At 58.5% G+C, this 20,383-nt stretch overlaps 1 protein-coding gene across 6 annotated transcripts in view; it reads left to right on the top strand.

Moving 5' to 3' along the window:
* Positions 1-17,515, top strand: part of ADGRL1 (adhesion G protein-coupled receptor L1) — a 41,989-nt gene extending 24,474 nt beyond the window's left edge. Inside the window, exons 5-24 of one of the 6 annotated variants that reach the window (XM_036879797.2) lie at positions 94-108; positions 3,666-4,466; positions 5,307-5,621; positions 6,261-6,364; positions 6,569-6,754; positions 7,074-7,112; positions 7,250-7,433; positions 7,615-7,737; positions 8,220-8,434; positions 8,722-8,892; positions 9,325-9,534; positions 9,613-9,833; positions 9,974-10,040; positions 10,373-10,464; positions 11,021-11,189; positions 12,434-12,562; positions 12,678-12,774; positions 12,867-12,995; positions 13,138-13,155; positions 13,595-17,515. In XM_036879797.2, coding sequence (XP_036735692.1) covers positions 94-108; positions 3,666-4,466; positions 5,307-5,621; positions 6,261-6,364; positions 6,569-6,754; positions 7,074-7,112; positions 7,250-7,433; positions 7,615-7,737; positions 8,220-8,434; positions 8,722-8,892; positions 9,325-9,534; positions 9,613-9,833; positions 9,974-10,040; positions 10,373-10,464; positions 11,021-11,189; positions 12,434-12,562; positions 12,678-12,774; positions 12,867-12,995; positions 13,138-13,155; positions 13,595-14,337 — 4,028 coding nt within the window. In that variant the 3' untranslated portion in view covers positions 14,338-17,515. Of the gene's footprint in view, positions 1-90; positions 109-2,447; positions 2,533-3,665; positions 4,467-5,306; positions 5,622-6,260; positions 6,365-6,568; positions 6,755-7,073; positions 7,113-7,249; positions 7,434-7,614; positions 7,738-8,219; positions 8,435-8,721; positions 8,893-9,324; positions 9,535-9,612; positions 9,834-9,973; positions 10,041-10,372; positions 10,465-11,020; positions 11,190-12,433; positions 12,563-12,677; positions 12,775-12,866; positions 12,996-13,137; positions 13,156-13,594 lie in introns of all 6 variants that reach the window. The other 5 variants (XM_036879789.2, XM_036879828.2, XM_057490159.1 and 2 more) reach the window with 5 other exon arrangements.
* The last annotated feature ends 2,868 nt before the right edge of the window (positions 17,516-20,383 follow it).

Here is a 20,383-nt window from a genome sequence, read left to right as displayed (position 1 = left end):
ACAAAAGCAATTTAATCTTTTTTTTTCTCTTTTTTTTCTTGCACATTTTTTTTTTCAATTTGTTTTCTCTCTCTCTTCCGATGCTTAAAGTAGAAGTGGAGCAGAAAGGTAAACGCACTGTTAACCAATGCTAACCCCTAACTCACACTTTGTTCTCACCTGTGCCATACTTATGTGACCCGCCCTCCCGTCTCGCCCCTTCTTCTCCCCACCCCCGACTTGGTCCAGTCGGTATCCCCCACCCCGGGTGTCCTCCTGGCGGGACCAGCCCTGGTGTGGCCAGGTGACCTCACCACCCTCCAGACAGCCCAGGCAGGACCTCCTGTCTCTCTCCCTCTCTCTCTCTGTCTCTCTCTCTGTCTCTCTCTCTGTCTCTCTCTCTCTCTCTCTCTCTCTCTCTCTCTGTCTCTCTCTCTCTCTCTCTCTCTGCCCTCTGTCTCTCCCTGCCCCTCCCTCCTAGTCCCTGGCCGCTGCTGGGGGACCTGGCCTTCTCTCATACTTCTTTTGCCTCCTTCAGGAGAAGTGTGTAAGCATCCAGGGTGGGTGGGGAGGGAGGGACCCCCTTCCTTGGCTCCTGAAGGGGGCAGAGGGCACCGGTGGGCCCGGTGGACTGTCTCTCTCCTCTCCTCTTCCTGCTCCAACTTTTGTTACTTGTGCCTGGTTTGGGGGAGGCGGGCTGGCGGGGACACCTTTGTTTTCCTTTTGGGGAGCAGATTCCTCCTCTCTCGGGCTTCTGGTGGCTTAAGTTCCTTCTGGTTTGGCGTTTCCGAGGCCCAGAGCCGTTTTGGAGCACGGAGCACCCGTTTCCCCCCATCCCCAGACCCCATTCTTGACCAGCGGGGGGCCCAGCCCTGGGGAGGGCGTCAACTGCCCCCAGCCCTGGGAGGGTAGCCTTGTCAAACCACGGGCGAGGGGGCGGGGGTGGGTCTCCCGGTCGGGGGGGAGCGGGGGCTGGGGGAGCGTTTTCTTTGGTTCTGAAACACTTGCGAAGCTGCAGTCAGGGTTTCTTCTGGGCTGTTTTGCTTAGAGGACCAGGGAGAAGCGGGGCGGGGGAGGTATAGGCCGGGTCTGGGGACTTCCAGGAGCACCGTAATTTCTTGCGGGTTTTACCTTCAGCCAGGGAGGTGAGAACCCCACGGTGGGTGGGGCTGGCTGGCATTGGAGGGGCGAGGCTGAAACTGGGGCCTTGAGGGCGGGATATTGGAGAGTCTCGTTTTCCCCCGAAAGTTTTGGGAAATTGACAGCTCCTAGGCTGACAGCCCGGAGCAGTGCTGGGCGAGACGTCCTTTTTTTTGGAAATTACGGTGGTCTGTGGAGCGTCCCCTTCGAGGGCGGTGGGGTGGGGTCCCTCCGAGCTGCTCCCCTCCCCAGTGCCCCCCTCCCCATCTCAGGCCTGGGCCGCCAGCCCAAAGCCCAGGCCCCCACCGCCCATTCCCCCACTCTCTCCCTGTCTCTCTCCTGGAGTCTCTCTCCCACCCAGCATCAGACACTCTTCTTGCAGGCTCCGTGGTGGTTTGGATGCGGCGGCCCTGGAGCCCTGGATCTTTCCTCTTCGAGGGGGCGGGTAGCGGAGGGGGGAGGGAAGAGGAGGTGTTGGGAGCTTGGTGCTGGGGAGGGGTCCTGTCAGAGGCCCCAGGCAGAGCCTTCCTCATCTTCTCCCCCTTCCCCTGGGTAACCTCTAACCACATTTTCCTCCTCCACGCCCTTCTCACCAGGTCAGGCCCTGAGACTCCCACCGCCCCCGTCCCTCACACAAACTCATCTGCTTAGGTGCCAGAGAGCTGGCAGTGGGGGGCACTGCTTGGGGAGAGGGGAGACCTGGGCACAGAGGAAAAGGGCGGATGCCAGGTGTGCTGGACAGAGGGTGCAAGCCCGCCCGCAGGGCACTGGGACAGGGAGATGGTGGAGCCCCAGGAGCCTACTGGTTCCGGCCCACCTCTGTGCCCCAGGCTCCCCTCCCCCTTTCTAAAACAGAGAATGTTCCTGACTGCTTTGTGCCAGGGGACCCTTGGGCCCATCTGTCCCTAAGGCTGTGAAGGGAGGGCTGGATACCCCTACCCCTACCCCAGCCTGCTGAGTGATGCTGGAAGTCGGGGAGTGTCTCGTCCAAGCCCCTCTTGCCACTGGGGCTGCCTCTCAAGCCGGCACCAGGTCTCAGCCATCCTTGTCCCCCTCTGGGCCAGCTGCTTTGGTGACAGGCCAAGCAGAAGCAGAGAATTCACTGCAAACCCTCACCCTGGCCTGTCCATGGGTTCTGCTAGCAGGGAGGGGAGAGAGAGGCCCCAGCATCCTGGATGGGGGTGTCTGGATGGCACCACTCTGAGTCTAAACCCCTACTGGGTCAGTAAGGGGAGGCTAAGAGAAGGTGGTATGGGGATGTGATGGGTAAGGGGTGGGCAGGCCAGCGGCGGCCAAAGAGATGCAGTTGAGGTTTTCCTCCTTTTCAGGGAATGGGGGGGTGGGGCGGGGCCCCCCACCTTTCTGACATCAGCGCTGCCTTGGTCCCTCCTCCCGAGCCGGGGATGGTTGCAGGTAAATCGGGGTCCAGGGCAGGGGAGGTGGGGGGGCCTGGCTGGGGTGGGCTGGGTCTTTATCCTAGCACCCGGTTCCCTCCCTTGCCCCCTCTGAGGTGGACCTGGGATTGCCCCCCCTGGGGGACCCTCAGTCGGGCCTGGGCCTTGGAGTGAATTCTCTGCTCACCCCTCTCTCCTCTGCCAGCACTAACCCTTTCTTCCCAGGTCGTCTCCAGTGTACCTCCCCCCCGGAGCCAGGACCTCGCCATGGCCCTTCCCCACCGTGTCTCTCTTCCCTCCACACAGCTCTCCTTCCCCCTTCTCCTGGGGAGTCCCCTCCCTCCCCGTGTCCCCTCACCCCCCACCCCTGTGCACCAGTGTCAGTGTCTGCTGCTGAACAAACCCCATGAGAGACCCTGCCGGCTGGGGGCAGGGCTGGGTGTCCTTGAGGAGGGGCTGGAATTTTCCAAAAACCCTTCCTCAGCCTCTGATTGCGTGGGTACTGGGGGTGGGGGAGCCACAGGCTGCATCAGGAACCTTGGGTGCCTTCCCGACCCTGGAATAGGGGGGCACTCCTGGTACTCACAGTGGGTACCAAAACATCACTCTACCTTGCAATTTTTGCAGGAGGAAGAAAGTGGAATTAAAAAAAAAAATCTGTCCTGGTGTGGTTGGTGAAGGATGGGACCCTCAACCCTAGCTCTTCAATAGGGGGCGGAGACCATGGCCAAGGGGCAGGGTGCTGAGTCCCTGGAACCCCAAAGCTGCCAGTGGCTGCAGTGACTTCTTTCCGCCTCCACTTACAGCACTTGAGGATGTCTCTGGGAGGGCTCCTGCTAAACCCCCTTATCCCCAGCCTGTGGGGTCTCTAGCAGCCAGGGAAGGAACGAGGGGCACCACCTCCCCCCACTAACCCTGCTCTTAATGGCCTCCAGGGTTGAATCTCCAGGGAGAGGGGCAGCTGGGCGGGGCGGGGGTCCCAGCCTGAAAACCCTCTTCCCATCACCAGCCCTACCAAGCAACCGTGACTGCAGCAGCAGCAGGAGGGGACAGCCCGGATCCTCTGGCCACGTGACCAACTTGCCTCTCTCTCTCCCCTTCCCTCGCCCCTGCTCCTCTCCCATGCCCTCCCCACCCACCCGCCCGGCCCAGTCTTCGTGTGCCCAGGGACCCTGCAGAAGGTGCTGGAGCCCACCTCGACGCACGAGTCGGAGCACCAGTCTGGCGCATGGTGCAAGGACCCGCTGCAGGCAGGCGACCGCATCTACGTCATGCCTTGGATCCCCTACCGCACGGACACGCTGACCGAGTACGCCTCGTGGGAGGACTACGTGGCCGCGCGCCACACCACCACCTATCGCCTGCCCAACCGCGTGGACGGCACAGGCTTCGTGGTGTATGACGGCGCCGTCTTCTACAACAAGGAGCGCACGCGCAACATTGTCAAGTACGATCTGCGCACGCGCATCAAGAGCGGGGAGACCGTCATCAACACAGCGAACTACCATGACACCTCGCCCTACCGCTGGGGGGGCAAGACCGACATTGACCTGGCCGTGGATGAGAACGGGCTGTGGGTCATCTACGCCACCGAGGGCAACAACGGGCGGCTGGTAGTGAGCCAGCTCAACCCCTACACACTGCGCTTCGAGGGCACGTGGGAGACGGGCTATGACAAGCGCTCAGCCTCTAATGCCTTTATGGTGTGCGGCGTCCTCTACGTGCTGCGCTCCGTGTATGTGGACGATGACAGCGAGGCGGCCGGGAACCGCGTGGACTACGCCTTCAACACCAACGCCAACCGCGAGGAGCCCGTCAGCCTGGCCTTCCCCAACCCCTACCAGTTCGTCTCCTCCGTCGACTACAACCCTCGCGACAACCAACTCTACGTCTGGAACAACTATTTCGTGGTGCGCTACAGCCTGGAGTTCGGGCCACCTGACCCCAGTGCCGGTGAGGACGGCTCCCTTTGCTCCCATCTCCAGGTGGGGAGGCGGGGGTGCACTCTGAGCTAGGAGCTGGGATCTAGAGGTGGCCTGGGAGCCCTGGAGGTCAATCACGCACGTGACAGGCTGCTGTAAGTTGTTACTTAATCTTCAGTCTATAAGACAGGGATTGTTGATGCCCTGTTTTATGACGAGGAAACCGAGGCACTGAGTGAATGGGGGATTAGTTTACTTATTTGAAGGCTCGGGCCCAGGACCCTGGGCTCCTAAGTACCGAGTGGCATTGCCTCCCCAAGGGGCCTGTGCACCTTTAGCCCTGGAACCTTTATCAACCAAAATCTTGGGTGGAAGCCCAACACCGTAAAACAAAAAAGTCAAGCTGCTGATGCCCACCAGGATCAGGGCCCTAGGCAGTCTCATCTTGCCCTTTCAGCTGCCCTAAGCCAGTAGCCCCAGGGTTCCAGGTAGGCAACCTAATCCAACCTCATCTGCAGAAGGAGAAACTGAGGCCCCCAGGAAAGGGTGTGGCCAAAGAGTAAACAAGAGTGGGAAATGGCTGTGTTCAGCAGCCCCCAGACACCTCCTTCTGGCTTGTCCTCCATGACCTCAGGGTACACATGAGAGAATTTTTACCACACTGCAATGCTTTCCTTTAGGTTGTCCTGTGGGTGGGAGGGCCCTCTGGGCAGAGGCCGGGGGGAGATCTCCCAGACCCAGTAGGGACCAGGATCTCCTGCTCCAATAGGCAAGGGAGATGTTAGGACGTCAGGGACTGCATGCCTGGGCACACCGTGGTGAGGCCCTGAGGGAGGGGGTGACCCTGTCTCGTATACCTTCTCCCTTTCAGGCCCAGCCACTTCCCCGCCCCTGAGTACGACCACCACAGCCCGCCCCACACCCCTCACCAGCACGGCCTCGCCCGCGGCCACCACCCCGCTCCGTCGGGTACCCCTTACCACGCACCCTGTGGGTGCCATCAACCAACTGGGACCTGACCTGCCTCCGGTCACGGCCCCAGCCCCTAGCACCCGGCGGCCCCTGGCCCCCAATCTGCACGTGTCCCCAGAGCTCTTCTGTGAACCTCGAGAGGTGCGGCGGGTCCAGTGGCCAGCCACCCAGCAGGGCATGCTGGTGGAGAGGCCCTGCCCCAAAGGGACTCGAGGTGAGTGCAGAGGTGGGGCACTGCTGGTCTGGCCAGGGAAGGGTCAGGGGATATGCCCACACCCACCATTCAGCAAAGAGGGGCTTACCCGTCCTTCTCACCTGCCAGAGTGTGGACTTTATGTGGACAGGGGTCACACCTGACATCTGCAGTATGTCCCCAGAGCCCAGTTAGTCCCCTTGCCCTGTCCCCTCCTGCAGCACCAAGCATCTGCTGCATGCAGAGTGCTGGGAAGATCCTCTGGGGAGCCCATGAGAGGTGACCTGGGCTCCCAGTGGCAGGACAGAGAGCAGCTGAAGTGACAGAGGGGCTGGGGCTGGGACCACATGCTCCAAGGATCTGAGGCAAGGGTCAGAAAAGACTTCATGGACAGAGGGGGGCTTCCAAGATGGGCTTCGCTAGAAGGCTTCAATCCTGGTAAGCAAAGATGGAAGGGAAGCCGAGGTTGCTTAGGGAAAGTGAGGGGTGGCTTGTGTCACCTCAGAATGACACTTCCTGGCTGTCTAGCCGCTTCATATCTGTTCTTCCGTGTTCCCCTCACCTCTGTCCTCACCCACTTTTCCCCTTCTCTCTCTGCTCCCTTCCCTGCTTTGGCCCATCCTTCTCTCCTTTCCTGTTCCTGTCTGTCTGTCCCTGCAGGAATTGCCTCCTTCCAGTGTCTACCGGCCCTGGGGCTCTGGAACCCCCGGGGCCCTGACCTCAGCAACTGCACCTCCCCCTGGGTCAACCAGGTGGCCCAGAAGGTACCAGCGGCAGCTCCTTTCCCAGACAGGCACATTGCTCTCGCAGGAGGCCCTGGGTGGGACTGGGAGGGAGAGGGCAGACAGGGAAAAGGGGCCACAGAGAGGGATGAGAGGGGCCAAGCAGGCCAGGCATGTGAAAAAGGGCTGTGCATGAAGTAAGATGGTCCCTGACAGAGCTGGGGGCCCCCCTCCTGCCTCACACAGATCAAGAGTGGGGAGAATGCGGCCAACATTGCCAGTGAGCTGGCCCGCCATACCCGAGGCTCCATCTATGCGGGCGATGTGTCCTCCTCCGTGAAGCTGATGGAGCAACTGCTGGACATTCTAGATGCCCAGCTGCAGGCTCTGCGGCCCATTGAGCGCGAGTCAGCTGGCAAAAACTACAACAAGGTGGGGGACTGGCAGCAGGACCAGTGGGATGGGGGGCACTGCAGGGGCTCAGGAAGTACCCAGCCTGGGAGCTCCAAGCTGGGCTGCCACCCATGGTGGTCACGGAGGAGGGAAGGACAGACCCCGGGCCTGCTGGGTGTCCCTCCTGGGCTGCCTTGGGGGCTGAGGAGTCCCTTAGGAATGTCTGACCTTCATGAGGAAGCCCCAGGGCAGTGGCAGACACAGGAGAGCAAGCTTTCTGGGGCGTGGATGTGAGCATCCCGGGCTAGGGGACTGGGACTGGGAGGCAGGGCCTGCCAGCGCCTCCATCTCCCCGCAGATGCACAAGCGGGAGCGGACCTGCAAGGACTACATCAAGGTGAGCCCTGGGCACCTTCCCGGCTGAGGGGGTGGCCCCAGGCAGCACTGGGGAGGGAGGCTGAGAGATGGGGGCGGAGCCCAGCCGGAGGAACTGGAGGATGGCGGGCAGTCATGGTCCCACCCCCGCCTGTGCAGGCTGTGGTGGAGACAGTGGACAACCTCCTGCGGCCTGAGGCTCTGGAGTCCTGGAAGGACATGAACGCCACAGAGCAAGTGCACACGGCCACCATGCTCCTGGACGTCCTGGAGGAGGGCGCCTTCCTGCTGGCCGACAATGTCAGGGAGCCCGCCCGCTTCCTGGCTGCCAAGCAAAATGTGGGTGAGTGCCGTACACAAGCTGGAACAAGTTCAGGCACAAACCTTGCACCCTGGGGTCTGCCCGGCCCAGAGAACGGGATGCCTGGCACCCTGGTTCTCGACCTTGGGCCTCTTGCTGCTGTCCAGTCCCCTGGATGGGGGAGACCCCCACCACATACGCCTTGCCATCCCCTTCCCCGCAGTCCTGGAGGTCACAGTACTGAACACAGAGGGCCAAGTGCAGGAGCTGGTGTTCCCTCAGGAGTACCCCAGCGAGAACTCCATCCAGCTGTCCGCCAACACCATCAAGCAGAACAGCCGCAACGGTCAGTGCCCAAGCCCTGCACGGCACCCCTCCTCCACCCACAGGAAATAGCAGCTCCTAACCAGTAACAGGTTGAGGAATTTGAGAAAAGGTTGAGATGCGTAACAACACACAGAGATGTTCTCTGCTTGAGCTAGTGTAATATTTCAGGGGATTTGTGGGTCCCCGCCAAACCCCACAGGGCCTAGGACACTGCAGGGATCATTCCTGTGCAGCAGCAGTTGATGCTCAAAGCTCAGCAGGATCCGTCCCATTTAAGACTGAGGCTCAGAGAAGTTAGGGATTCTCTCAAGGTCACAGGGCAAGTGAGAGGTGGGCCAGTGTGTCCTGGCCCGCTGCCCTGCTGTTTGGAACTACCTGCAGCTCAGCAGCGGTACCTGGAAGGGCTCCCCAAGTCACCTTGGCTGGTGGCAGCCTGGCCTCAGAGGCCGGAGTGGGGCCGCTGAGGGGTGACAGCATGCCCCGCTGTGCCTGTCCTCCCAGGGGTGGTCAAAGTTGTCTTCATCCTCTACAACAACCTGGGCCTCTTCCTGTCCACCGAGAACGCCACAGTGAAGTTGGCAGGCGAAGCGGGCACAGGGGGCCCGGGCGGCGCCTCCCTGGTGGTGAACTCACAAGTAATCGCAGCATCCATCAACAAGGAGTCCAGCCGTGTCTTCCTCATGGACCCTGTCATCTTCACTGTGGCCCACCTGGAGGTGAGCTGAGCTGGCCACCCATGTCCGTGGGGGTCCCAGTGGCTTGTTCCCAGGCCGCACACCTTACCCCCGTGTGTTCACCTATGCCAAGAGCCAGTTCTAGCCCTTCTTGGGACACCAGCCCTCTCCTCAGCACCTTAGGTCATTTGTCCCCAGAGGTCTCAGACTGTCACCTGGAGCCTGAAGCCTCAGCATTTCTGTCATGCTGGTTGCTATCCCTTTGGCTGGGTGAGGGGGCTGGAACTGGACTGCCCAGCTCTGACTCAAGGGCCACCACCACAACACAGGCCAAGAACCACTTCAATGCCAACTGCTCCTTCTGGAACTACTCAGAACGTTCCATGCTGGGCTACTGGTCAACCCAGGGCTGTCGCCTGGTGGAGTCCAACAAGACCCATACCACGTGTGCCTGCAGCCACCTCACCAACTTTGCTGTGCTCATGGCCCACCGCGAGATCGTAAGCTGGCTGGTGCTCTTCTCCAGGCGGGCTGCTTGCTATCCTGGCTTTGCATGGCATCCTAGTGTTGCATGGGAGGTGCCAGGGAAGGCCAGCCCCATGGGCATGGGGGGCCACCAGTCTTGCCCGGGGCATGGGGCCATACTCCCGGTTCTCTCTGGTCATGGTCCCACCTTCTCCCAAGGCACTCTGGGAAAGCAAGTTGGTGTCACGTTTGTCATCTCTCCACGAGCCTTCCAGAGCATGAGGAAGTGAGCGTGCCGCCCACAGAGGGGTGGGGGCCAGCTGGGGTGGGGCAGACGGCCGGGTGGGCGGCACTGGTGGTGCTCATGGCCCATGGCCTTGCCCACAACTAGCACCTGGCTGAGCCCAGGGCGAGCCTGCCCCGTGCAAGGCCTGAGATGCTGAGTGCGTCCTGCTCCTGTCTCCCAGTACCAGGGCCGCATCAACGAGCTGCTGCTGTCGGTCATCACCTGGGTGGGCATCGTGATTTCCCTGGTCTGCCTGGCCATCTGTATCTCCACCTTCTGCTTCCTGCGGGGTCTGCAGACTGACCGTAACACCATCCACAAGAACCTGTGCATCAACCTCTTCCTGGCCGAGCTGCTCTTTCTGGTCGGCATAGACAAGACGCAGTACGAGGTGGGCTGGGCGCGGGGCAGGTAGGAGGAGTGGCACTGCGGCCAGGGCAGCCCCTCACCTGGCGTGCTCACCCCACAGATCGCCTGCCCCATCTTTGCCGGATTGCTGCACTACTTCTTCCTGGCCGCCTTCTCCTGGCTGTGCCTGGAGGGCGTGCACCTCTATCTGCTGCTGGTGGAGGTGTTTGAGAGCGAGTACTCCCGCACCAAGTACTACTACCTGGGTGGCTACTGCTTCCCAGCCCTGGTGGTGGGCATTGCGGCCGCCGTCGACTACCGCAGCTATGGCACCGAGAAGGCGTGAGTGTCCCCCCCCATGCCCCGCGGGGCTTTCCCCGTGGCTGGCTCCCTCTTCAGCAGCACCCCTTGGGCCCTGGGCCCCCAGAGTGGGAGAGAAGGGCCTCCCCGCCTCTGTCTATTCCACCCCACTTCCTTTATAGCTGCTGGCTCCGAGTAGACAATTATTTCATCTGGAGTTTCATCGGGCCTGTCTCCTTTGTTATCGTGGTAAGTTGGAAGCGGGTTTCCCTGGTTCTGTGTCTCTATCCTTCCTCCAAACTAACCTCGATCCCCGAGTCCCCCTGGGAGGGCTCTGGTTTGAAAACCGTTGAAACTGAGCAGCCAACTAAGGTCAGGAGCAGAGCAGGTTGGTAGAGCTCCAGCACCGAGGGCCGTCTGTCCAGGGGCTGGACTTGAGCTCCTGCTCTGTCAGGCCGTGGGCCCTGTCATCCCAGCACCTGGGAGCAGGTCCACCAGCAGAGGAGGCCCTGAAGGAGGGGGTCCAGGCTGAGTCATGGCCGGGAGCCAGCCTGCCCAGCCCCTCTCCTCCTCCCGCCCAGGTGAACCTGGTGTTCCTCATGGTGACGCTGCACAAGATGATCCGGAGTTCATCCGTGCTCAAGCCCGACTCCAGTCGCCTTGACAACATAAAGTGAGCACCCCCTCCCCACATCCCTGCTCCCTGTAATCCCTCACCTGGCCAAGTGTCTCCCAGGGCTTCCTAAAATGTGGTGCTCTCACCCCTGGGGTCCCACGAAGTGATCTGAAGGATAAAGACGGTGTTTTATTGTGCACGTTAAGCATCTACATCACGAGTAAAACATGGTATTGGCACATCCAACCTGTGGTTTTAGGACATAACTGCTTAGGGCAAGGTTAAGTTCAAAAGGTGAGTCCCTTTCAGGGCAGCTTAAAGAGAAATAGGCAGCATAAGATAGTTGAAGGGTTTGGAAATATGCCCACAAGGATAAAGGCTGCAGGGCAATGGCTGACTATTCACAGGGCCCCGAAACCTGACCTCTGCCTGCCTCTCAGGCCCCAGCTGGGTGAAAGTGTCACTGGGAAGGCCATCCCCCCACGCCCCCAGGCTGTCACCCCAGGTGGGTCTTTCCAACAGCCCCCTCCTGGAGGGAGATGCATCAGCGCTGGAGGGGAGGTGTCCCTGCTGGCTGGGACTCTAACATGCCTGTCCCCTCTCCCGCTCCCAGATCCTGGGCCCTGGGGGCCATTGCGCTGCTCTTCCTGCTGGGCCTCACCTGGGCTTTTGGCCTCCTCTTCATCAACAAGGAGTCGGTGGTCATGGCCTATCTCTTCACCACCTTCAACGCCTTCCAGGGGGTCTTCATCTTCGTCTTTCACTGCGCCTTACAGAAGAAGGTGAGGTCCAGAGGGGGCCTGGGTATGTGCCAGCTCCAGTGGGACCTGTGTCCACTGGGAGGGGAGCACAAGATCTGGTCAGGGAGGATTTAGGCAGGGATGAGGAGGGTTCTGGAAAAGAGCAAGATGTGGTGGCCTGGGGGAGTGAGAGAGCAGGGACAGGGGACTGTATCCTAGGTGTGGGGCCTGACATGCAGGAGGGAGATGACTTGGTGCCACTCGCACAGAACTGTTCCTACTTTAATAGTTATGGGATGAACTGAGTTTTGTGGTGATAGAAAGTTCCCTTTTCGAATAAAATGTAAAATCTGAATCTTAAAAATGTGAAAGAGAAGCAGAGGAGTATGGAAAAGGTTTACAGGTGCCATGTGCAGGACTAAAGCCGGGGAAGCTGAGCCAGGGTGTTTGCAGACTCTGTCGCAAGGGCAGTGGGGAGCCAGGTTGTTGGTCCGGGGGCACAGTTAGGTTGGAAAGACTAAGGTGGGGATGAAGGAGGCAGCCATAACAGCAATGCCATCTGCAAGGCTGACTATATCCCAGCTCTGCCCAAAACTGGCCTGGGGAACCCATGGGGCAACTCAGGGACACTGACATCCTTACATGGCCCGTGGTACACAAAGCCAGTGCCTGGCACGGCCCCCACCTTCACACACAGCGACATCCTTACGCAGCCTACTCTGCACAGTCCAGCCTGGGCCCCTTCCTCCCCTCCAGCTGTGCTCTCCTTTGCCTCAGACACCTAGAAGTGGACCCTCCTCAGGGCTTATCCCTGCTGCTCACCGGTCATCCACAGGGCCTGCTCCCTTACTTCTTTCCTGAAAGCAGTCTCCTTGCTGAAATGTCTCCTCAGTGAGGCTTCCCCTGATCTGAGATCACCACCCCCACCCAGCGCTGCCTAACCCCGTCCCTCGCCAAGGTTCTCTCTCAGCATCCAACACAAGCAGACATTCTACAAGAAGTGCCCATGTTTGCATCTATACTGTATCTCCATCTCCCAAAACGTCAGCTCTGAAAGCTAGGGCTTTGTGTCTGCTTTGTTCTGTACCAGCCCTGGGACCTAAACCAGGCCTGGCACAGAGCAGATGTTCATTAAAGATCTGTCAAATGAGTGAGAGGATGAGAAACCATTGGTGGAGGTGGAGAAAGGATGGACCTGAGTGAGAAGAGACAGAGCTGGCCTGGCTGGCTGTGGGGACAGGAGACAGCCAGGTTCCTGAGGCCCGCTGCCTGTCCTCGCCTCCCAGGTGCACAAGGAGTACAGCAAGTGCCTGCGTCACTCCTACTGCTGCATCCGCTCCCCACCTGGGGGTGCCCACGGCTCACTCAAGACCTCAGCCATGCGGAGCAACACCCGCTACTACACGGGGACCCAGGTATCCAGGCCAGGGTGCCAGGCAGGGTCCCTGGTGGTGCTTATCAGGCATGTGATCTGAGATCCTGGAGGGTGGGGGACCTAAGGGTCCCCTCACATCCGCGCTGTGTCCCCAGAGCCGAATCCGGAGGATGTGGAACGATACTGTGAGGAAACAGACGGAGTCCTCCTTCATGGCAGGTGACATTAACAGCACCCCTACCCTGAACCGAGGTGAGTCAGTGTCCCTTGCCCCTGGCTCCAGTCTCTGAAGATTCCCGGACCCGTGTCTCTGGGCCGCCTGTGACCTCTGACCACCTGGGCAGGTACCATGGGGAACCACCTGCTGGCCAACCCTGTGCTGCAGCCCCGTGGGGGCACTAGCCCCTACAACACCCTCATCGCCGAGTCGGTCGGCTTCAATCCCTCCTCGCCCCCCGTCTTCAACTCCCCAGGTGAGAGCACTCTGGTGCAGGGAGTGGGCCAGGGAGGCTGGGGCTCCACGCGGGGCATCCTCATGTCTCCTGAACCGGAGCCTGGACTCCAAGTTCAAGCCCACTCCCTTTCTCTCTTTTCCCTCCTGGCCGGCACCTGCAGGGAGCTACCGGGAACCCAGTAAGTGTGACTTTCATGGTAACATTTCCACGGCCAGGAGGGGAATGCAGTAGAGGCCCCCTCAAACGGCCACACTCACCTGGGGAGGAGTCCTCAGGGTGCCCCAGCACAAACACACACAGGCTCCAGCTTGGCAGCTGGCTGGCTGGCCTGTGTTGGGGCCTCAAGTGGGGAGTGAAGGTGGTGAGGGTCAGAGCACAGGAAATGGACCCAATCACGGTTCCTCAGGCTTCCCCAAACTGCTGGGATTCTGAGCCCCGAGCTGGGAGGGGACCCTGGGGGAACTGGCTTCCAGCCACTTCTGCTGGGCTGCTGACCCACTGCGAGTGAGGAAGAGAGGGACTGGGAAGACCTATTCCCCAGCAGCAGGAGTGACCCAGGGAAAGCCCCCCACCCCACCGTCCACCCTCCTTCTGAGCCAACCCCCTTCTGCCTGCAGAGCACCCCTTGGGGGGCCGGGAAGCCTGCGGCATGGACACGCTGCCTCTCAATGGCAACTTCAACAACAGTTACTCCTTGCGAAGTGGGGATTTCCCTCCAGGGGATGGGGCCCCTGAGCCGCCCCGAGGCCGGAACCTGGCCGACGCTGCAGCCTTCGAGAAAATGATCATCTCAGAGCTGGTGCACAACAACCTGCGAGGTGGTGGCAGCGGGGTCAAGGGCCCTCCACCGCCCGAGCCCCCTGTGCCACCCGTGCCAGGGGGTGGCGGCGAGGAAGAAGCAGGTGGGCCTGGGGGTGCTGACCGGGCAGAGATTGAACTTCTCTACAAGGCCCTGGAGGAGCCCCTGCTGCTGCCCCGGGCCCAGTCGGTGCTGTACCAGAGCGACCTGGACGAGTCGGAGAGCTGCACGGTGGAGGATGGGGCCACCAGCCGGCCCCTCTCCTCCCCTCCGGGCCGGGACTCCCTCTATGCCAGTGGGGCCAACCTGCGGGACTCGCCCTCCTACCCGGACAGCAGCCCCGAAGGGCCCAGTGAGGCCCTGCCTCCGCCCCCGCCTGCGCCCCCCTGCCCCCCGGAAATCTACTACACCTCGCGCCCACCAGCCCTGGTGGCCCGGAACCCCCTGCAGGGCTATTATCAGGTGCAGCGGCCCAGCCATGAGGGCTACCTGGCGGCTCCCGGCCTTGAGGGGCCAGGGCCCGATGGGGATGGGCAGATGCAGCTGGTCACCAGTCTCTGAGGGACCTCGTGGACTAGGGGCTGGTGACCCAGGCAGGGGAGGAGACCCCGGCGGGGCTCTGGTGGGAGAGGGAGACTGATGGAGGAAGCAGTGGCTGGTGAGCCGCTCTCTCCAAGCACCCTCCCTGTGGGCCCTGCAGGCCCCTCGAGATCTCTGCCTGGAGGGGGTCGGGGGGAGTGCCTGAGGCACAGGGTTCACAGACAGGGTTTCCCACCAGCCATGTGCACCAGCTCAGTTTGGGGGGATGGCAGTGAGGAGGAGCCAGCGGTCCCCAGGGGAGTAAGGAAGGGAAAATTGAAAGGGTGCAGCCCACTCTCGACCCTCCCCGCTTCCCCCTACTCTTCCTACCCCCTGGAGGGAAGTGAGGGCTTTGGTTTCCCTGGGTCAAAGGCTCTGCTGGATGGAACCTGTCAGCTGCTCCCCTCTCTGCAGCCAGAAATGTTCCCAGCTGCACCAGGAAGGAGCAGCGGGGGCAGAGGGACAGACGGACAGGTTCCTCCTGCACTACAGTTCCCTGCTCCCCGGAAACTGGGACCTCTGGCCCGGGAGGAAGCCCCAGAGCAAGAGGAATGGGCAGCTGTGGCTGGTGGTTTAAAGGTGGAAATTTCTCTGAAGGTCCTTCCCTCTGCTCTTCGTCCCTGCCTCCCCAGCAAGCCTGCCCCCTCAGCCCTTCTCACGTGCACCCAATGACCCCCTCCCTTGGGGCGACTCCTGATGAAGCACAACTACAACTCCCCACAGGGCCCCCAGCCCACAGGGGTGGCCATATTTGGGCAGTTCCCAGTCCTGTGGGCTTGGCTATCTGGGGAGCAGATTTTGGGTCTGGATCTTCCTGGGGAGTGGGTCCTGGGCTTGGATCTTTCCCTAGGGGGCCCTCTTACCCCTTTCTCTCTCCTCCTCCTCCCCCATTGTTGTAAATATTTCAACGAAATGGAAAAGAAAAAGACAAAAAAAAAAAAGAAAAGAAAAGAAAATTTCATCACTTGAAGCCACCGGGAGCCTGCGGCCCGGCCAGCCCGGCTTTCTCCGGAGCAGAGCGGCGCCGCTGGGCCCTGGCAGCCAGGACTTCTCCGTGTTCGTGTGCATACCCAGCCGGGGTGGTTGGGCTGCCACAGCAGCTTTTTACAATCCAGAGACAGAAAACAAAATCTAGAAGCAACAGCGAAACAAAGAACCCGTTTCCTTCCCGGCACCCGTTTCTGTCGCTTCCTCCCCAGCTCTGCCGGCCCCTGGCACCAGTCAGCCCTCCTGGGGCGTGTACCTCACTGCCTGCCCCAGGACCGGGGGCCTGTCTCCCTGTCCCCTCCCCACCGGCCCGGGGGAGGCACCCTCACACCCAAAGATGCTTTTGCCTAGATGGCTGCGCTGTCCCTTTGAGGTCCTGCTTCTTGCATATTGATTGCTTCTGGGAGTCTGGGCTGGGGAAGAAGGGGCTGATTTCCCACCTGGGGAGGTTGATGGGGGAGGGAAAATGAGGCATCAGGGTTGAGTGGAGATGAGTTTGACCAAGGAGGGAGGGCTGGGGATGGTGAGGCTGTCTTCTCTCTTCATGGGGTCAGGGGTGGTGCAAAGGCAAGAGATCACCTTCCCTACCCTACACACCAACCCACATGAGAGGCAAAGCCAGGGCCTCCAGTCAGGGCACCCTTGTTCTGGAGGCTCTCCCTCCAAACCTGCAGACCCCAGGAAGCTGCAGGTCCAGGATGTCTACTGAGTACCTCTCAGCCCCCTCCCTCCTCTCCAGTTTGTCACCCCGGCCTCCCCAGCCCCTTCTTCCCCAACTCTTTGGGGGTAGCGTAGTCCCATTGCCACACTAACCCAGCTCCATCATTGCCACCATTTCCCCAGGGGTGGCCCTCCACCTCTGCTCTGACCCCTTGTCTCTCTCGCCCCCTCCCTCTTTTCTCACAAGTGCCATGAGTTTTCAGACATCTTCGGGTTTCAGCCTGCTGCTGCCATGAACTTCTTTGGGTTAAGGGGGAGGGACTGTAGGGAGGAACTGGGAGAAAGGGACAGGAAGGTGGCTGGAGGGACCCTTTTTGCTGCTAGAAAGCCCCCTCTTCCTGGGGCATTGGGGCTGGCTTGTTCCCATCAGGGGAGAAGGGGCCAGACCAAAGATGGTGGTTGTCCCATGTAAGGGGGACAAGTGTGGGGAGAAGGAAGGGTTAGGTTCCATCTCTGGCTTTTTCTGGTAGGAAGGTTTATTTAACCCCTTTTACCAGCAGACTGTGGGTGAGTCTGGCTGGGGAAGAGAAGTAATGATGGGGGCAGTCTTATTCTAGACGGCTCTGAGGAGGGCAGGAGGCAGCTCCGTGGCCTTCCTTGGCTTCGCTAGGCCGGAACTCCGCTGTGGGGAGGGGCAGCTAGAGGTCTGTGAGGAGCTGGCAGGAGCCCGGTGTAGATGACATCTGCCCAGCTAGAGCCAGACGGAGGCTGCCTCTGACACCAGCAAGACGGCTGGAAGACTGGGCGGGGTGGGAGAGTCCCCAGGAGGACTAGAGGCTTGCAAGGAGGCCTGCTTCCTCTCCCCTGTCCAGCCCTCGGTTTAGCTCTCCAGACGTGACAATCAAGGGGGAAGAGAATGGGCAGCGGGTCCCTTAGAGCCCATTCTAACTGGAATCACGGAGGATTCCTAGGCCTCAGCTGTGTGGCAGGGCCCCCTGGTGGGGCTGGACACCACTAACAGTCCAGCTTAAGCCACCCCCAGAGCCCAGGTGTCCCCCAACCCCAAGCAGACCTGGTGCCTTGACACCCCAACCCCAGCTGGGATGGTTTAGAGAAGGAAGGGTCTTGGTTTCCTCTCCTACTCCCTTCCTTGGGCTCCTAAAATCATTTGCTTTTTAATCTCTTTATTTGTTTTCCTTTTTTGTTTTTTTCTTCCTTTTGGTTTTCCTGCCTTCCTTTCTCTGTCTCTTTTTCCCTGTGTCTTTCTCACTGTCTCTGTGTTCCTCTTCTCTCACCCTCAATTTCTCTCTGTCCATTCGGGCCTCCTCCCCCCATTTCCCAAGCCCCCAGTCCTCCTTGGTCTCCTTTTCGATATGCCAAACCAATTTTGGGTCGAGTGCATTTAACGAGAAAACAAAAGGCTCATAACAACAAGAACGTTTCAGAAAAAAACAAAAAGTTAAAAAAATTGTTGAGTCAAAAAAAAAAATAAAGAAATTAAGATTTCTTGGAATGACAAGAGTGGTGTGACTCACTGTGGGGGCAATAAGCAGGTGAGTGGATCTGCAGGGAGTACCCCCATGAGACTTGACGCTGGAGATCTACACTGCTGGTTAGAACCCACAGCAAGTCACAGGGTCATTTTTAATGTTTACTGCGTTATGTGATTGCCTGGGCACTGCAGGTGCAGTTTTTCTCTGAATCCTCATACATGCTCTAGGGTGCAGGTTATCAGAGCTCCATTTTACAGATGGGGACACAGAGGCTTACAGCACCTGGATACATGCCCGAGTCTCTGGGCCAAGTCACATCTCAGAAGCCCTCCTCCTAGGAGTCTGTCCTCAGGCTGTATTAGAGCAGTGCTCAGGGACAGTGCTCTGTGCCTGTCTGATTGCAACTGCTGTTCCTAGACTCCCCTTGCTGCTGGAATGGTGCATCTTTTGAATGTGGCAATTGCACCATGTGTATTTCACATTCTCAAGTTGCCAATGCGCAGAGACAGGAGTGACTATTCAAACGTCAAGTAACTCCATGCCCCTCTGCTTTCAACGCCTGCATTCAGAACCCCATGGTCTGGCGATTCTCCCACCTTCCCAGCCTCCATAGCTGGTTGCTTCTCATCTCCTGACTTCTTAATGTTCATGAGAGGGGCTCAGCCTTGGGCCTTTTCTCCACCTACACTCACTCCCTGGGAGATCTTGTCCCATCTCATGGTTTTAATATTATGTGCTGACGCCCTAATGTAAAGCTCCAGCCCGAACTACCTTGAGCTCCAGATTTATAAACATTCAATTGCCCACTCCACATCTCCCAGTAAAGTCTGATACGATCTCAAACCTAACCTGTCCTAAATCTGGTTCCAGCTTCTTCCAGAGGCTTTCCCACCTCAGATTACGGCAAGTCTATCCCAAAATTCAGGCTAAAACCCTTGGAGCTTCCCTTGAACTCATCTTGTCTAACCCCATATCTAACCTGACAGTAAATGTGATGGCAGCTCTAACTTAAAAAATATCCAGAATTAACTAGTTCTTAACACCTTGGTTCAAGCTACCATTGTCTTGCCAAGACCACTGTGACCACTGTAACAGAGTCCTAACTAGCTCCCTGTCCCTCTTCAGGCTTTTCTCAACACAGAAAACAGAGTGATCCTGGTAAGGTTATTTTGTCCCCTCCGCTCAAAATTCTCCAGTGGCCTCCTCTCTCACTGGACAAAAAATGGCTAAGGTCAGCACAATGGCCTGCAAGGCCCAACAGCACCAGCTATCCCCACAGCTCTCCTCCTTCCCTCCACAACAGCCACACTGTCCACAAATGTAGGCACACTCCTGCCTGTCCCCAGGGCCTTTGCACTGACCATTCCACAGGGTTCACTTATTCTCCTGAACGTCCATTATTCTCCTACGGGGCCTATGAAAATCAGAGCTTCCAGCAGGCTTTCCTAAGCCACTCCATTTAAATTGCCATTGGTCACTCCAGAACTTCCTAACCCATGTCTTGCTCTGTCCCCCGTATTACTCCCAACTAACAAACCTAAGTATCTCTTCTGCTTGTTTATCAGCCCCCTCCACTAGAATGTAATGTATGAGGACATGTTTTGTCATGGCTGTTCCCAGAGTCTAGCACAACATCTTATACACAGTAGGTGGTCAATAAATATTTGTTAAAGGACAGAGAGCCGAACTGAGTTTATGACCCAGAGGGAGCCTGAGATGAGAATTAAGAATGACTGGAGTCAGAATCTGCCACTGTCCCAGCTGGTCTCAGCTTCCACATGCCCTTTACTGTGAGATGCTAGGGTTTTAATTCAGCATTGCCCTGAAACCTAAGTTCAAGTTTGTATTTTAGCTGGTGCCCAACCTAGGAGAAGGCAATCTGTTCCTATGTTAGAACTGATTCTACTGGACTTACTGAGAAATGCTGTGACTTTAAGGGTAGGGACTTAAAGGGGCTTTAAGGGTAGGTAAATTTAGCCATATATGATTTCGACCTCATGCCCTGATTTTGAAATAAATTTCCTGCATGAGATAAGATTCTACAACATAGCCAGTTTGTTCACCTTTGCATCCTTTCCTCTCCCAGCCCTGTGCACATCCTTTACCAGTATGCACAAACCAGATCTGCTGTACCTGGTTGTTAGTACCACCTGTACATCCCTGGGACAACTATTTGCATGTGCCCAGGAATAGTAACATTTGTGTTGAAATTTACCACTTCAAAGCTCTTTCCTATGTTTCATTTAATTATTACAAGGTATGTACTATGCTTATTTATCAGATGAGGAAACTGAAGCTAGAAAAAATGACCTACTCAAACAAGATTACTAAGCAGTTCAAAGAGCTGCACCCCACAGACCTTTCACATATACCATCGAATTCACTCCTTTCAGTGACCCAGTGAAGCAGGTATTACTTAGGCCCACTTAATAGCTGTAGAAGCTGAAGCCCTGAAAAGTTAGAAACTGTCCACACATTCGCTCAGCTAAGAGGAAAGAGCTGGGCAGGCCTCCACTGGGTCTCGAGATCACAGGGGCTGCTTTTAGGCTGTCTGCACTCAGGGCAGCTGCCCACTCCCCAGCATCGACACCCTGGCACGTGATAAAGGAGGCTAACAACCTGGCTCCCACATGGGTTGTCAGAGATGCCCACTCACTGGGCCACCCCTGATGGTCTCTACATAGCTAGTGTTGGGACTGTCCAGAGTGGACCCATGTTAGTCGAGCCAGAGGGAAGAACTTAATGCAGGGCACCAGGAGTTTCTCTTCAGATCCCCAAAGGACTGAAAGCACTGGGGGCCTCTGCCTGTGAGAGCATTTCTCTCCCACAAACTCTTGGGAAGGTCTGTGGGGGGGCGGCCAGGCTGAGGGCAGTCCCCCATCCCTACA

This window comes from Manis pentadactyla, chromosome 12 (assembly GCF_030020395.1).
Source record: "Manis pentadactyla isolate mManPen7 chromosome 12, mManPen7.hap1, whole genome shotgun sequence".
Taxonomy (NCBI): Eukaryota; Metazoa; Chordata; class Mammalia; order Pholidota; family Manidae; genus Manis; species Manis pentadactyla.
Note: the sequence above shows the minus strand (reverse complement) of the source record. Positions and strands in the feature narration are given on the sequence as shown.